This window comes from Cervus elaphus, chromosome 4, assembly GCF_910594005.1.
Source record: "Cervus elaphus chromosome 4, mCerEla1.1, whole genome shotgun sequence".
Classification (NCBI taxonomy): domain Eukaryota; kingdom Metazoa; phylum Chordata; class Mammalia; order Artiodactyla; family Cervidae; genus Cervus; species Cervus elaphus.
In genome coordinates, this window is record NC_057818.1 from 53,491,302 (window position 1) to 53,508,021 (window position 16,720).

The 16,720-nt window shown below is 56.1% G+C and overlaps 1 protein-coding gene across 3 annotated transcripts; it reads right to left on the bottom strand.

Moving 5' to 3' along the window:
- Positions 1-488: 488 nt before the first annotated feature.
- Positions 489-16,716, bottom strand: PPP1R13L (protein phosphatase 1 regulatory subunit 13 like). Of its 3 annotated transcripts, none has more exons than XM_043899488.1 (13): positions 16,650-16,716; positions 10,755-10,834; positions 10,510-10,655; positions 9,657-10,161; positions 9,451-9,549; positions 9,285-9,376; positions 8,502-8,970; positions 6,873-7,327; positions 4,561-4,692; positions 4,337-4,470; positions 4,080-4,246; positions 1,967-2,166; positions 489-1,083 (listed from the first exon to the last, which is right to left on the bottom strand). In XM_043899488.1, the coding sequence occupies exons 2-13, from the start codon at positions 10,807-10,809 to the stop codon at positions 1,045-1,047; spliced, it is 2,493 nt and encodes an 830-aa protein (XP_043755423.1). In that variant the 5' UTR covers positions 10,810-10,834; positions 16,650-16,716; the 3' UTR covers positions 489-1,044. The 3 variants fall into 3 exon arrangements, with proteins under 3 accessions (XP_043755423.1, XP_043755424.1, XP_043755422.1); XM_043899489.1 differs by lacking the exon at positions 16,650-16,716 and adding an exon at positions 15,578-16,456; XM_043899487.1 differs by lacking the exon at positions 16,650-16,716 and adding an exon at positions 15,266-15,420.
- Positions 16,717-16,720: the final 4 nt, after the last annotated feature.

Sequence of the window (16,720 nt, forward strand, 5' to 3'; positions counted from 1 at the left end):
GTATGCATGTGAGAGTTGGACTGTGAAGAAGGCTGAGCGCCAAAGAATTGACGCTTTTGAACTGTAGTGTTGGAGAAGACTCTTGAGAGTCCCTTGGACTGCAAGGAGATCCAACCAGTCCATCCTAAAGGAGATCAGTCCTGGGTGTTCATTGGAATGACTGATGCTGAAGCTGAAACTCCAATACTTTGGCCACCTCATATGAAGAGTTGACTCATTGGAAAAGACCCTGATGCTGGGAGGGATTGGGGGCAGGAGGAGAAGGGGACGACAGAGGATGAGACGGCTGGATGGCATCACCGACTCGATGGACATGAGTCTGAGTAAACTCCGGGAGTTGGTGATGGACAGGGAGGCCTGGCGTGCTGCGATTCATGGGGTGGCAAAGAGTCGGACACGACTGAGCGAATGAACTGAACTGAACCAAACATGTTAACAATGACAAGCACTTACTAAGTCAGGATGGAATTCAAAGAGAAGGAAGTCAATTTCTGTGCAAACTACCTTTATTTAAAAAGGAAAACTCCCCGTTTTGTTGTCACACCAGCGCTATGTGGAGGCACTCGACTGGGGAGAGGTAGAGCAGGGATGCTGATAGAGACAAAGATGCCCACGCCTCACCTGGCCCCTGAAGGCTGCTGGTAGATGCGGGGCGCAGGTGACTCCCAGGGTAATCCAGTGGCGGTGACCCACTCCAGGCTCTGCTGGGATGGTGGGTTAGCTTGCTTTGGGGGCGCAGGCTGGGGGGTTGGCAGTGGAAGTAGGAGGCACTTTGGATGGGACCTGATTTGGCAAATGGGGGGATCTCTCTTGCCCCCGATGATATTCCCAGCCCCACCATGACCTCCCACAGCTAAGGCAGGCTTCTAAGTTTAAGACTGGGGTTCTCGTTCTCCCCAGGGTTTCCCGAGAGCTGTTGCCAAGGACCCCACAGCTGCAAGGGCTTGGGGGTGCAAAGAGATGCAGCAGGAAGGGAGGAGGAGGTCTGGAGGGAAGGCAACTGCTGCTTCATCCTGTCTCCCTTGGAAACGTCCTTCTCTCCAGCTACACCTTACTCCTCTGAGGCTTCACCCTGGGGAAGAGCTGAGGGAAGACAGGCTCTTCAGACGCCGGGAGTTCCCACCCTTTCGCTTCACCCCAAATGTAACACAATCACCTAATCCACCCCCCAAACACGTGGACCGTCTCCATCCCCCTGTCCCTTCCTCATGGACTCTCTCAGCATCTCGAAGACTACATCGGGATCCCCTGGCAAGCACCAGATGGAGCCTGCCAGTTGGCAGCGGGCTGGAATAAATGGAGACTTGCCTGTCGTAAAAAAGACGCCTGCCTCTCCCGCCCACCATGGCCGTCTGATTGGGACCCACCTGCCACCTATGCCCTAATTAAAGGCACCTTCTTGTCTCCCAGGAAAGTCATGAGATCTTCCTGATCTCCTCCCCTTACCTAGCAGACTCTCCCTCAATCCTACCGCGATTATATTAATGGACTCTTCCTCACCCTGCCCAGGGCAGTGTAACAAAAAGTTCCATGCCTGTAATTCACAATTCTTCAAGTGGCCCCCCCCCCCGAATCACCAAACTGGGATTCTTCATACCCCTCTTGGCTAAAATACATTCTTCTTTACCTCTCCATGAATATAATTAGGGATAATAAAAATATTTGCTTGAAAAAAAAATTTGCTTGAGCAGAAACCAATCATATAATCGGGAAAGGAGTACGGGTGGGTATCCCTAAGAAGTACCACCAGCAAGGGGTTTTTCCTCTTCTAAGAAGGGATTTCCCTTACCTCCTCCGTTATTATGATGGGCTCTTCCTCACCTCCCCATGACAGATGATGGGCTCTTCTAACCGCCCCTCCACCCCAGTATAAAGGGCTGTCTCTCTTGCCACTCTTCCCACCCCGTGGGAATCAGCCCTTTCCCCAGCCATCAGGAGACCCGCATAACATTTCTTCTGGGCTCACCCCGAAGTAGTTACGGGGCACGTAGCCCTCCTGGCCGTGCAGCGTGGCCCACCACCAGTCCGTCTCCTCTAGTCCATCCCTCCGCAGCACGGTGACTGAATCGCCCTCTCGGAAGGACAGCTCGTCCCCAAACTCGGCGCTGTAGTCCCAGAGGGCGTACACCGCCCCGTTGTACATCAGCCCCATGCTCTGCTCCACGTCTGAAACAAGAAACCGCAGGGATGGTCAGCGCCCGGTCCGGGGCGGGCCGGGAACACTCAGGGATGCTGGGGACAGGGACAGAGCCTGAGCTCTGACACCAGCCCCACCTGGGGGAATGAGCCCCTATTAAAGTTGTGTGTGTAACCTTGTCTGGGGAGGGGCGCCTGAGCTGCAGTCAGCTGCTGGGGCTGGGAGTCTCTAATGGGGTGCATCGGGCCGGGCCACGAACCCCCAGGGAAGGGTCAGTGTCCCCATTTCCTCTCATACCTGGTTAAGTTCCTGGACCACTCTAGAAGTGCAATTGTCTGCAGCCCCACCACCGCCCCCCTTAAGAGCTTCAGTCTCCACAGAGGACTCAAGCCCTCCTTCCCATGGTACAGCCCTACTTCTCCCCCCGGAAGTGGTCCCAACGCCCCCTTTTCAGATGGTGCAGTGCACTCTGCGCACTTCCCACTCAAAAGATAAAGCCTGCAAAGAGGATGTAATCGTTTTCCAGATAGTATAGCCCACCCGCACTGACTCCCTTAAGTGGTAAAATGCCCAAGGATTTACCCCCTTTCCAAATGGTACAGTCCACCAGGCTCCCCCCCTTAGTGGTCCAGCCCACCACGCTCCAGTTTCTCGGCCCCGCCCTCCCCCTGCCAGGCGCGCTGTCCAATCCCTACTGCATCCTCACGGGACTCTCCGAGTCCAGGCTGCTGCTGCTGCTGCTAAGTCTCTTCAGTCGTGTGCGACCCTGTGCGACCCTATAGACGGCAGCCCGCCAGGCTCCCCCGTCCCTGGAATTTTCCAGGCAAGAATAGTGGAGTGGGTTGCCACTTCCTTCTCCAATGCATGAAAGTGAAAAGTGAAAGTGAAGTCGCTCAGTCGTATCCGACTCTTCCCGACCCCATGGACCGCAGCCTAGCAGGCTCCTCCGTCCATGGGATTTTCCAGGCAAGAGTACTGGAGTGGGGTGCCATTGCCTTCTCCGAGTCCAGGCTAGTAGGACGCTACAATCCTCGTATCTCTAGGCTCCACCGACCTATGACAAAGGGGGTCACAGTCCCCCCTGACCTGGGGGTTACAGCCCTTCTCTTCGGTGGAAGGTCTACTTCTCCCCCCTCACCCCCCAGTCCCGACCTGCGGCCGCTCACCCCTACGGCAGGTGTTACAGCCCCCTGGCTCCCACCTACTTTTCGCCACAGCACAGCAGGCTGGGGTGTAATCCCTGCAGGCTCACCTCTTAAATACCCTGCCCCACCCCTACGTCCTACAGCCTGCCTTACTCCACCTGTGTGACGCTCCGGACACTTAGGCTACAGTTGACCCCTTCGCTCCAGACCCTAGGCACATCCCCATGGTACTGCCTACCTAGTTCCTCCCATCACCTGTTTAGATGACGTGATTTCCAGCCCCCCCCCCCCCCCCCGCTCCTGGAGATACATGGTACAGTCTCGTGTCTCCCTACAAGTGGAAGAGGCCCCAAGCCCCTCCCCAGAAGCCAGGGCCAGCTCACCGGCCACCTGCGTGGTAATGTATCTCCCCCAGGTAGCCCTGGGCCAGGAGACAGTACAGTTGGAACGTCCAACTCCCCCACCCCCACAGATGAGAAGGCAGATAAAGCGGCGCAATCTCCGCAACCGCTCTCGTCCCCACCGGTGTCCAGCTTAAGGCGCACGGTTCCCCTGCCCCCCTTTCCCTCGAAGGTGGCACAATCTGCTGCCGTCACACACCCTTCTCGCACCTGCCAGGTGGGACGCCCCGTCCGCCACCCCCGCGGGTGGTCCCTCCCGCCGGCCCCTCCTCGGTGATGCCGTCACAGGTCCGTACAGCCCCTCACCTCCCCAGGCATCCTCTCTCGGGAGCCGCAGTCGGCTTCGTTTCCCTGCCCACTATCTCTAGCAGCTGGGCCCCCCGCCCCGCCTCGCACCTGCCAGGTAAGTGGCGCAGTCGGCGTAACCCTCGCGGTAGGGGTCGCACTTCTCGATGGCCGTGGCGCCGTCACTGAGCGTGGTGGCGAAGATGGCCGCGCCGTGCTGCACCAGCGCCGTGCAGATGGCCGTGTCGTTGCACGACGCCGCGCAGTGCAACGGGGTCCTAGGCGTGGGAGGCGGGCGTGAGCGGCCGCACCGGGCGCCCCAGCGCCGGCCCCGCCCCACGCCGGCCGCGCGCGCCGTCAGGGCTCACCAGCCGTGGCTGTCCGGGGAGTTGACGTTGGCCCCGGCCGCGATGAGGAAGTCCACGATGGGGTAGTTGGCGCCGCAGATGGCGTTGTGCAGCGCGGTAATGCCCTCCTCGTTGGGCTGGCTCGGGTCGTTCATCTGGACAGGCCGGGGGGACCAGGAGGCTCATTCCCGCGTCGGGCCGCTCCCAGCCCGCCAGCCCTGCTCTCCCGCACCCGCCGCACTCACCTCCTTCACGGCCTGCTGCACCACCTCCAGCTCCCCGGTCAGTGCGGCGTCCAGAAGCAGCACCAGCGGGTTGAGGCGCGCACGGCGGACCTTGCGCGGGGACCCGGCCTTCCGCAGCACCGAGCGCATCTCCTGGGGGACAGGGCGGGGATGCTTCAGTGGCTTGGGGGGCGGGTCGCTAATACACCCATTCCTTGGAGGGGAAAACAGAGGCTCGGGGACCCGCTGACCGCTCCAGGTCATCCACCTAGACAGGGCTGGAATTGGAACCCAGGAAGGTACAGAGCCCGAGTCCAGAGGGCCATGGGGAGGAGACTGCCTCAGTTCTATAGTCTCTGGTTCCCTACAACACTCAGGGAATCCAGAGATTTTGGAATCTAGGGCCCTGAGGCTTGAGAGGAGGCCGGGAGACCATCAGGTTGATGACTATGGAAGCCAGATATTCAATTCATAGTTTCGTTTCATTTAGATAATAAACATGAAGTTATCAGGTGTTCATTTTAGATGTTTGAAATTTGAATATGTCATACTATTCCTTCTGCTTCCCTATTTTTGATTTTCAGGTGTTCTACAAAATTCATTTATTCTGAGCACAAAGCATTTGTGATTCCAGTCTTTGATGTCAATGATTTCAGGATTCTGGAATCTGAAGATACCAAGAGCCACTGATTTCAAAATTCTCGGATGTTGTTTCCAGTATACTGTGAGTCCAGAAATGCTAAAGTTGTGCCATTTCAAATTGCTGGGGATCCAGGATGTTGCATTCTCAAGATTCTGTGATTGAGAACTTGAATATTTTATGGTTAGAATTTCATTCCAAAAGATTGGAAGGAAATGCTTAAAATGTTCATCATGGTTCTGAGTGCTTGTGATTTTGGTCTCTTTATTCTATTTTATCTTTTTCTTCCTAGTTACTATGTGTATTCCTTTCTAGTGGAAAATGCTCACTTAAAATAAAATCTTATATTATAACATGTTAGTGCCCTAATCTGTGATTTTTTGGAATCAAATAATAAGTCTTTTGTTTTCAGTTTTGGGGACTTCAAGAATCAGTACAACCAGGGTTTGTGCTACTAATTTTTTACTTCTACTGTTCACATCTTCAGTATCCTAGGATTCTGAGATTTTAGTTTTGAGCTTGTGACGCCAGGATTTAATGATTGAATGCTGTGAGTTTTCAAGTTTCTCTGTGGCCAGGACTTTGTGATTCTACCATGAGGCAGTTTGACCATTTCAAGGCGTGGTTATTCTTCCATTCTTGATTCAAGATCCTGAGCCTCAGGATCTTGGCTGAGCCAACATTTCTTGGCTCCACCCTCAGGAGGGCCTAGGAATAGGCATTTTGAGGTCCACTTGGCCCCCACTTCTTCTCTGGGAATTGTTTCCCTCCCCCTGTCTACTCACGCTGAGCAATTAAGATTATTCCATGCTCCCCACCCCCGGCCTAGATGCAGAAACCTGAACAAGATCAGCAGGAGACTGTCTCCTGGTCAAATGATGACAGTAACAATAGTGGTTAACAGTTAAGTGCCAGGCACTATCCTAAGCGTTACATTAATGTATTAGATTCTAACTGCAACTCTATAGTTACTCTCATTCCCATTTTACAGATGAGGAAACTGAGGTCCAGGGAGGCTAAATGTCTGGCTCAAGGTTGCACAGCTAATAAGTACAGTGGAGCTGGGATGTCAACCCAGGCAGCCTTGCTCTGAAGCTGGGACACTTAATCACGAAACCTACAGGCTCAGAGACCAGAGACTGGTTCTTGAAAATTTGAATGGAAGAAACTCTGACTAGAGTCGGAGGACACCACGGACTTGAACTGAGAGGTCATTTTGATTCAGGGCTGGGTGGGCCAGTTCTAGCCATGCTGAAGTGTAAGAGGAGAGCAGATCTCCAGGGAAAGGGGACAGAAGAAGCTGTGCAGCAGCTCCGGAGAGAAATGGTGACTGCCTTGATTCCAGCAGGCTTTTCAGATCCCAGAATAAACCCTCTGACCTGCCAAGACAAGTCATTTCCAGGTTGGAAGATTCTTAGATTCCTGAAGGGAAGCCCATGGCAGGGACAGGTTACTGGAGAGGAGCAGAGAAAGTCTCTGTATGGTCAAGACTTCCAGATGCCCCTCCATATATGTTCTCTTTCTTTGGACCCTTGGGTTAAAAACTACATTTCCCAGCCTCCCTTGCAATTGGGTTCCTGGCCAGTGGAATGTGGCAGCTGTGAGGTGTGCAATTTCCAGGTTCTGTCCTAAAAGGGAAGAAACACTTCCATGTGCTAAGTGATATACCCTGGGTTCCTCCTGTATTACTTACCATGCTCTGTGGCTGCTCTGGTGGGCTGCTCTGCAGAGGGGCTGAGGGTGGGATGGGAGCCGGTGGGGCTGGAGCAGGGGGCCCGGCCCTGGCCTCAGATCCCTCAGTGATGGGGGACAGCTCGGGTTCAGGGCCCCCAGGCCCACCATGACGATGGAAGAGGCGGCTGATGATCTGTTGGTATTGCTTCTTGTGGGTGGGGGGCAGGGCTACAGCCGGGCTTTGCTCCATGGAGCCCCGGCGTTTGAGGGGCCGTGGAATCTCTGCCAGCACCCGGGCCACCTCCTCCAGCTCCGGCACAGACTGTGCCTCGGGCGGCAGCGCTGGCTGCAGCCGTGTGGGACTAAGGGGCCGAGTCACAGCACCTTCGTCTGCGTCGCCAACCTCCAGCACGGGTGTCAGCAGCCCCTCCAGCTCTGGTTCAGGTTCCAGATCAGCGGGAGGTTTGGCGAGGCCTAGAAGGAACAAGCGCCCCATCAGAAGAGGGATCCCTGGAGCCCCTCAAGACTCCCTCCCCACAGCTTCCAGGACCTGCCACCAATGCCTGATTTGCTGTGTGTCCTCAGGGCAGTTCTTGCTCTCTCCGGGCTACAACTTCCTACGGTTGTGAATAACAGACAACTATGACCTCCCCCATTTATCACACACTTCAGCTCGTGCCCTGTGCGTTCTCCATGCCTGTCTTACTGAATTCTCACCACTCCCTTGTGAAGTTGATATGGCTATCATCTCATTACTACAGAAAGGGAAACTGAGTCTCAGAGAGGGCGAGTCAGTTGCCCAAAGCCACAGAGCTAGAATTGGAGCTCAGTTCTACCCCACTCCAGAATCTCTACTCCTACTATGATGACAGACTTGACTAAGACTCTAATCATTTCCTCTCTGAACATCTCGGGCAGAAAATTGCTGGGACTAGGATCCTGGTATTTGATGGTCTCATCTTTGGTTCCTGCCTCTCAATCACTTTCTAAAAGCAGGTTGAAATATATAGTGCTTGTTCTCCTTGTTTTCTTTTTTATAATGATCATTTTCTACATGATTTCATTGAATGCCCATCATAATCTATGAAGTAAGGATTATTCATCTCTTTTCACAGATGAGAAAATGGAAGCTCGTATGCATTAATTAATTTATCCTGAGTCACAGAGCAAGTTGATCACAGAGAGGGACTCAAAACCCACTCTGTTTAAATCCAAGTCCTGAGCTGGTCTCACACCAAAAACTATTAATAATTATTATGACTACTATGATAGCTACTGGGGGCTTAGTATACATCAGGCCCTATTTTAAAACCTTTATAGGGATTATATATTCCAATACAATACCCCAGTGAGGTAGGTTCTATCACTATTCATCTTTTCCACTCAAGGAAATTGAGGTCCAGAGAGGTTATGTAACTTGCCAAAGGTCACACAGCATGTAGCCAGCCAGTCTGACTCCAGAGTCCCTGCTTAAGCACTGTGCTATGGCTAGTTCCTGAGCAAACCCCCAAGCTCATCTGGCCTCATGCTCTGCAGGGACGGTGTCTGGAAACAGGTGTTTGGTTGTGATGGGTCCCCCAGCTGGTTTGGTCCCCAGCCATCTGTCCTCCCTTCACCCAGCCCTCCAGAACCCCCAGCGCTGACTCACCTTCACTTGTAGGGGCCCAAGTCTGTTGGGGGGGTTGGGGGGCTGGGGCAGGGGCTTGTGGTTGAGGCTGGGGTTGTAGTTGAGGCTGGGGCTGTGGGGGCAGCTGGGGCTGTGGTTGGGGCTGGGGCTGGGGGGGTGCCTGGGGCTGGGGAGGCATCTTAGGTGGGGGAGCTCGAGAGAAGATGGAGGAGCCCGGGAACATGGCCCTGCTGGCTCCATGCTCCCAAAAATCATTCTGCAGCTTGAATATCATGCTGAGGGGGATGGGGCGCTGGCGGGGGGCACTGCGGGGTTGCGGGCTGGAAGGAGGCATGGGGATGCGACTGACAGGCTGCCAGCTTCGGGGCAAGGTGCCTGACGGCCCCGCGGAGCCCAGTGATCGGCGGTAGCTGCCCACATCAGAACGCCTGTCGTTGGCCAGAGGGGAGACCTTGTAATTGCGGGGCAGAGTGGCGCTGGTGAAGTTGTCCTGGGGGAGAAAGAGGGAAGGAAGGAAGACAGAAAGGGCTCAGGTGGGAGGACGAGAGGCCTAAGGGGATGAAAGATAGAGGAGTGGAGGAAAGGACAAGGGAGGTCAAGGCAAAAGGCAAGAAGGCAGAGAAGGAGCGGAGGGCAGAAACAAAAGGAAAAAAAAAAGGAGAGGGAGAAACAAAAGAGGGTCGGGGAGGGGGTGGAAATCCACGATAAAGCCGAGGAAGGGTATGGAAACTGCGGGCACAGCCAGAAAGGGGAGACTAGTCCTGATCCCACAAACCCCCTCCCCAAGTTTCTCTGGCCTCTCACCTTGCCGCTGGCCCCCAGCCCATCCAGGCTGCTCTCTCTCCAGGGTAACAGCTGCAGGCCCGGCGAAGCAGGCCGCGGGAAGACATCCAGACCTGTGAGGCGGGAATCATTAGGGTCTGGGGGATGCCTCTCCAGCTCCCCCACCCTCTGGCCTTCCATCACTCACGTTCATAGCTCGCGGTTTGGGAGGGCTTCTTCTCATAAGCCACGTCCAGGTCAGACTCATTCCAGGCTTTGGGGGGCCGCCGGCGCAGAGTTAGGTCGTCTGGGGGAGAAGTTGCTCATGAGGATCCCGGGTGGGGAGTGGGGGTAGACAGGCTGGTCCCAGGCCCTGCACCCCTCGCACTCGCTAAGTTGGGCCCCGCGGTTCACCTTGAGCGCGCAGAGGCGGGGCGAAGGCGCTGCCGCCGGTGCCCAGAAGAGGGCTCCCAAAGGCAGCCGGCGCGTCGTAAGGTGCGGTCCCGGGGCGAGGCGAGGGCCCGCGCTCCGGGAAGAAGGCCTGGGGCCCTTCCGCCAGGGGGCTGCCACGCGGGGAGCCCGCGCGGCCCAAGAAGTCAAAGGGCGTGGGGTGACCCTGCTGTCGCAGCGGGCCGGGCCGAGGGGAGGGCGCCCGGCCGTGTGGGCTGCCTGCGCCATCGAAGGCGCGGGGCCGGGGCGAGGGCGAGCGGTCTAGGCTGCCGTAGGCGTCTGGCTGCAGGTAGAGCTGGGTGCGCGGTGACGACGGCCGGCCCTTCGCGGACAGCGAGCTGTAGGGGAGCAGAGCCGGGGCGCTCTCCGAGCGTCCGAATGGGGTGTCTGCGCCGTCGGTGGTCGCCTTCCGGGAGGACCCGCGGCTGCCCAAGGGCTCGGGGACCGGGCTGGTGCTGTACCGAGATAGCTGTGGGGACATTGTGGGGTCAAAAGAGACGTTAGTAGAGGGTTGGTAAGTCAATCGATAACGGTGATCGAGAGCCAACCCTGGAGAGGTAGGCGGGGCTGGAGATTCAGGCCTAGGGAGCCCTGCCGTCGGGGCTGGGGCCAGCACACACAGTGCCTTTGTGCCGCTTAGAAAAAAGCCCCTTTTCTTCCGAGGGTCCTGACAGATGGCCGCTTCCACTGGCCCCCTTTATCAGATGCCCTTAAACAGTCCACCGCCTGCCCCATGGGACAGGCTTGCCTGAACTCCTGGCCAAAAGAAGCTGACTTTTCGGGGGGCCAGGGTGGGGACCAGGACCCGCGGGCTCACCCTAGCCGGCGCTGCGGCCTGCGAGCCAGGAGGCGCCGCGGGCGAATCCGACCACAGCGACTCCAGCTGCTTGGTCAGTTCGTCCACCTTGGCCGCCGCCGTGTCCAGTTCCATCTGCTTCAGGTCCATGTGCTTCATGGCTAGAGCTGGGCGGGCGGGAGTGGCAATGAGGACCGGGACCTGTGGGCCCCGCCCCGCCCCCGAGGGCCGCGCCCCGGCAAGCCCCGCCCCCTACCCCAGCTCACACTGGAATTTCAGGTCCAGAATGTCCCCCGAACTCTGGAACGCCTCGCTGTCCATGGTGCCGGCCGGCCGGAGCGGGCGCCTGCGTTTGGGGAGGCAGGGGCGGGAGAGAGTCTGCTCAGGGCCCGCCTACAGGGAACCTGGGGCCCTAAGGAGCGCGAGGGTGCCTTTATCTCCTAGTTCCTTCCACTGGAAGTTCTATGCCTCACCACCGCCCCTGCTGGGAAATACCAGCTCCTGCAAAACTCTCTGGCTCAGGACAATTCCTCTCTTTACGTGACTCCTGGTTCATCTCTGTCTCAGTCTTAATAAAACTGGATAATTCCTTCAACCATTATCCATTGACCACCTACTGTCTGCCAGGCATTTTAGTGAACAGAGATTGCAATAATAATAACTATCAATTACTGAATGGCTACTAGGGACCAAGAGACACTGTGCTAGATGCTGGGGATCTTTCTAAAAATAATGATGGTGTTGCCGTCTATATGTGCCTACTATGTACCGACTCAATGGACATGAGTTTGAGCAAACTCCGGGAGATGGTGAAGAACAGGAAAGCCTGGGGTGCTGCGGTCCATGGGGTCACAAAGAGTCAGACACGACTAAGCAACTGAACCACAACATTATGTGCCAAGACCTTTGCTAGTTGCCTGAGAGTTTAATGAAATAAAACAACAACTATTTATTGAAAGGTCACTGTCACCTAGAATTGTACCAAGTGCTTTACACTCGATACCTTATCCCAAGATCAAAACCTCCATAGCAGGCATGAAATTGAGGCTCAGAAACCTACATTTCAGATCACCCTGCAAGAAGTCAGCATACTAGGTTTCACATCTGAACCTAACTTGACATTCTGGGTCATCTCCATCAGTCTGAGGGCTGCAGAGGACAGGGACCACTCAGCTTCCTCTCCCCGGAGTCCCCGCCCAGAGCAGACTCAGCGTGTTCACATGGGTCCAGTGTCAACAGAAGAACTGGGAGGTGACCAGGGGCCACTGAAGTTGCCAACCCAGTGGGAAGGAGCCAGGCCCCCAGGAACCAGTCGGGCCAGCACCACCCCCGTCTCCATGGTAACCGCCACGCCCGCCAAGTCTGCCACCTCCCTGCTGCACCAACCGGCTGCTTAGCTTTGATTTGGGGTGCAGGCGTGGGCAGCAGGGCAGGCTGGGGCATGCTGATTCTGGCTTCAGTCTGGGAAGCCTCGGAACAGAACCTGCTGGGGCTGGTGGCTCATTTGGGTGTGTTAGGAGTGTGTGACCTTGGACTTGGAGTCCCTTCCACTCCTTGGGCCTCAGTTTCCCCAAACTGTGAAAGGAGGCAGCAAATCAGCTATTCCAAGAGGCCTCCTTAATCCCTCGGAGCCTTAGATTCTGAAATTATAAGGATCTTGAGGTTGTAACTAAATTCCTACAGAACCTAAAACCCTCCAGTTGGGAAGTCTATGGTTTGAAAGTTCTGAGTCCAAGATTCTATCTTTGGAACATTCTAGAATTCTCCACTTTGGCTAGCCTAGATTTCTCTGTCTTCCTGCACCAAGTTCTATCTATTTCAGGTTTCCAAAGTCCTAAAAGTCTAGGTGAACGTCTGGTTTAGTGGAGCTGCTGAAAGCACAGTTAAGGAGAATTCAAATCTGGTAGCACCACTGTCCCACTTGACCAGATAGCCTCAGTTTCCTGATCTGTAAAATTAGAATCAATAGCAGTTCATTTCAGAGGACTGTTGTGAGGATCCAACTGGCCAGAAAGTGCAAGAGGAATTAAGGTTCTGAGAATTGAGGCCTCAAAAAGTAGAGACTATAGGAACCAAAATCGGCATCTTTTAGAATCTTAGAGATACATAGGAAACACTCTGTTAAAATATAAAAACGAACTATCTATGCTACCACCAGGGCCAGCATTCTGGTAGCGAGTGGTTCTTTCGGGGAGTTTCTGATTCTCAAATTCTAAGACACATCCCACGCTGACATCCTCTGGGTCTAAGGAAATGTCAGGGCTGGGCGTGGAGCCGTCCCGGGGCTGACGCGGGCGAAGGGGGCGTCGGGGCCGCCAGGGGGCGCTCCTGGTCACGGTACGACCCCAGCTGGGAGAGCGGACAGCGCCTTGAGCTCAGACCCCGGGAATGCGCGGCGGGCCCAGGCAGGTGCAGCACCTCCCGCGGCAGAGGAGCGGGGACCGGGCGGGGCGCAAGGGTGGCGCGGGCCGCGCCTCTGCTCGCGGCCCCCGTCCTCCACCCCCAGGCCCTCTCCGCCGGGCGCCCCTCTCCTCCGCTCTTAGGTCTCCTTCCCCAGCATCTTCTGCACCCCAGCCACGTTCTTTGGAGTTAAAAATCAGGGGCGGAGGTGGAGGTCCTGGAACCGTAGGACCTCCGTAGGAACCGGGTCAGAGCGCTAGGCTGGACTGGCAGTACCCAGGTTGAAATCCTCCTAGACAGACGCTGGGAGCCGCCATCCTCCGCCCCCCACCCCCGCATCCCTGCCCTGGGATTTGGTTTCCTCCTCTGTGGACGTCTGTGCAATGAGCTTGGGCCTTCTCATTCTTTAAATTATTTAGCTTCTGTGTGCCTCAGTTTCCTTAAGTGTATAAAGGGGGAATCAATACCTTCTCCTCAAAGAAGTGTGAAGTTTGAATGACATAATTTATGTACAGAGTTTAGAACATCGCAGGGCACAGAGTGAAGTTCACACGGATAAGATTCCTAATTCCCAGGCCTGGAACAGAGAGCTCAAAACCTAAAGTGACTATTTTTCTCCGAAACGACCCTTTCAGATCTTTCTGAGATTCTAAAAGCCCTGAGCTTTGATTCTTCCCTCTTGACTTCAGTCCTCGGATTTCAGAACCCAAAATGTGGCCTCTATGACTCAGTTTACCCTTCCTCTCTATATAATGGCTGTGTTGTGCAAGCCCACCACCACCAATCCCATCCCATCTTCTCCCCTGCTTTCCTGAGTTCTGGCCATCTCTAGTTCTGGCCCATTCCAGGGCATAGGAATCCCTGCAAGATTCCAGACAGAAGGTGGCAAAAGCTGAAGGTATCGCCTTCACTTCAGCCTCAGTTTCCCCAATGGACCAAAGAGAAGTCATTCCCTGGGGTGGGCTCAGCAAACCCCAGTGGAAGTAAGACCTTCGGGCAATTGCCGGAGACTTCTGTAGACAGTGGGAACCATCTCTCTACCTGCCAGCCCTCAGCCTGGCACGCTGTGAGCTCTGCCTTGGCAGCCACGGTTATTATTTTTAATTTCATCCCAGGCTATCAGCAAATGCCCTTCAAGCCCAGACATTAGGAAGTTCTTCCCTCTCTCACCAGAACCCCCTGCCTCCCCCACCCCTTGTATAATCCCTTCACGTGACACATAGGGGTGGAGAGAAGGGGGAGTCTTGGGAGGGAGGTGCTGGGCGTCTGCCCTCCCCCAGCTTCAAGGACACACACACACCTCCAGAATTAGCCTCTATCCTCCCTTATCTGCCACACTACCTCAGGTCAGACAGATGGGAGGGGAGGTGACATTTCTCACCTCAGGGTCAGGGCCAGGAGCCCTAGGAGAGAAGTCAGTCAGAAAATCCAGTGGGCGGGGATGGAATCCTGACGCCCAAGAGAGCTGTGTGGAAGGGGGAGGGCAAATCCTGACCCCCAACGCTGCTGCCACTGTGACCTCTGACTCAGCTTACCCCCTCCTCTCTGTATAATGGCTGTATTGTGTCCAGCCTTGCAAGCCCCCCCTCAACCCCACCCCACCTTCTGGAATTCTGCCCTGGATTCTAGAACCCTCTTTGGAAATCCCAGATATTTCCCACCTTCAAGGGGTAATAGAAGGTTCCCCGCCCCCGCCAGGGGGCGCCCTGGGGCGGAGGTCCCTCCTCTGGTTAGGCAGGTCTGACGCCCCGGTTAATGACATGTTGGGGATCGTGCAGCGGCACAGAGAAGGTTGGAGACCTGCCCTAGTCCTCCCCACCCCAACCCCGGCCCCCACCCCAGAGCCAGAAAGAGGGGGGAACGCCGGGACACAGTCTTCAGAGAGACCAGGGGTGTTAGTTCCGATTCATTTCAGGAACCCAGGTTCCACTATCCCCACCCCGTCCCTAACTCTGCTCCTAGACCTAAAGACTCGGTCGAGAAGGCAGCTGAAGAGTGGCAGGGATGGCCGCCCGTTCCAGAGCCCCAGCAGTCCAAGTCTCCCATTTCTCCCCCAAGAGATCCGATATCCCAATTGTACTCAAGGACTCAGGATTCCTAAAGCTCCCAATTCGAGAGACTGAGGAGCCCCAATTTCGAACCTCTCCCCAGGACTACGGTGTCCGCGCCCGCCCTTCCAAGAACTCAGACATTCGAGCCCCCTTTCCTTCTGCCCAGTAAAGCAGGCATCCAAGTTTTAGCCTTCTAAGGTCCCTGGCGTCCTGCGCACCCCCAATTCCGCCCTGGGACCTGGCGTCCTAGCCTCTTCAGGACCCTCCCAAGGGACGCGAGTCTCGGGCTCCACCAGAGCCGCTGAACCCAAGGGGGTGTAACTCACAGATCTGGGGCAGACTTTGGCACCGGGGGGCTTCCTCCGGCTCCGGCTCGGGCTGCTGGGAGCCGAGGACGGGGCGGGGCAGGCGCCGGGAACAGGTTAGACGACGTGACTCCGACCGGAGGGAGGCGGGTCTCGGAGGGGAGGGGGAGTAGGGGTCGCCTCGAGGACTTTGGGACTTGTAGTCCCGGAGGAGCGGGACACAGCCGGGTACGTTCCCATTCGAACTAACATAAAGCCCATTTCACAGACAGGAAGGGCGAGGTCGAAAATCCAAGGGTGACCTAACTAAGTAAATAGAATTCAGACTCTTACCTCGCTGTGGTTGCAAGAGACGAAGTCCTGAGTCCCTGCCCTAACCCTCCAGGCTCAGTTTCCCCCTTCTTGAATGAAGATTTGGACACCACCGAAGAGGTAGAAAGTTACAGAGGCTGGGGGAGACACATATCCCGCCCCCAAGGCGAGAAGAGGGCCTCGCCAAAATTAGTATCCCCTCGGATCTCTAAGCCTCAGTCTCTCCATCGGTAAAAAGAGTGGTTGGGATCTTGACAGAATTTCGCAGCTACAACTCCCCAAGTTGGAGGCTGGGACTACAACTCCCAGCAGCTTCCTCAACCGACGTCCGGCGCCACCCAGTCTCGCGTCCTCTGGGAACTGTAGTCCCGGAGCTCGCAGGGGCGGCGCCCGCGTGTCTCGCCCACGCACGGGAAACTGGCGATCCTGGGAAGAGGCAAGCCATCCTCTTTCGCTGACCCTCCCTCCGCTCTGGGCAGCCGCCGGCTCGCTGAGAAGGTGGGCGCCCTAGTTCTAAAGTAGGATCCGCAATCTCGGCAGAGGGGGCGGGAATCAGCGCTGACACACCGGTCAGGAATGCAGTCTGGTCACCCTGTCTAGTCACCGTCCCGCGGCTCCGCCCGTCTCCCCACGCGGCACGATTCCCATGGGAAGCGACGTGGGCGTGTCCCCCAAATCTGCGTCCACGTGCCGCTGTTTACACGCGCCCGGGGACAGAGACGGGGCATTGATCAGGACTTCTACTCATTCTTCCTTCCTCAAAGTCTTTGGAAATGCCCCCCACGCACGAGACTAATTCCTCGAAGGCATCGACCCGTCTCTTCTGGCCCACTGCCCCTTCCCTAGTCCGCACCGCCCCCACGCGTGTCCAGCTCGGGAGCCCGGAGGCTCCTCCCCGGGATCCACAGGCTCCTCCCCTTATATTTCCCGCTCCCCTGGAGCCCCGAAAGCCCGCCCCTGGCTGGTAGTTAAAAGCCCTCATTCCTCCGCTTTCCCACCTCTCCCAGTCAAGTTCTGAACTTCCGAGGCATCTGGACCTCCCTAGAAGGGTTTGTAATACTGAAACCACAGTCCTACCCACCTGAACCCTTACCTGTCTCTTTAAGGATTTCAGACCACTCGATCTTCCTGTCTCTTTAAGAATTAGGGCCTATGAATGTGGCG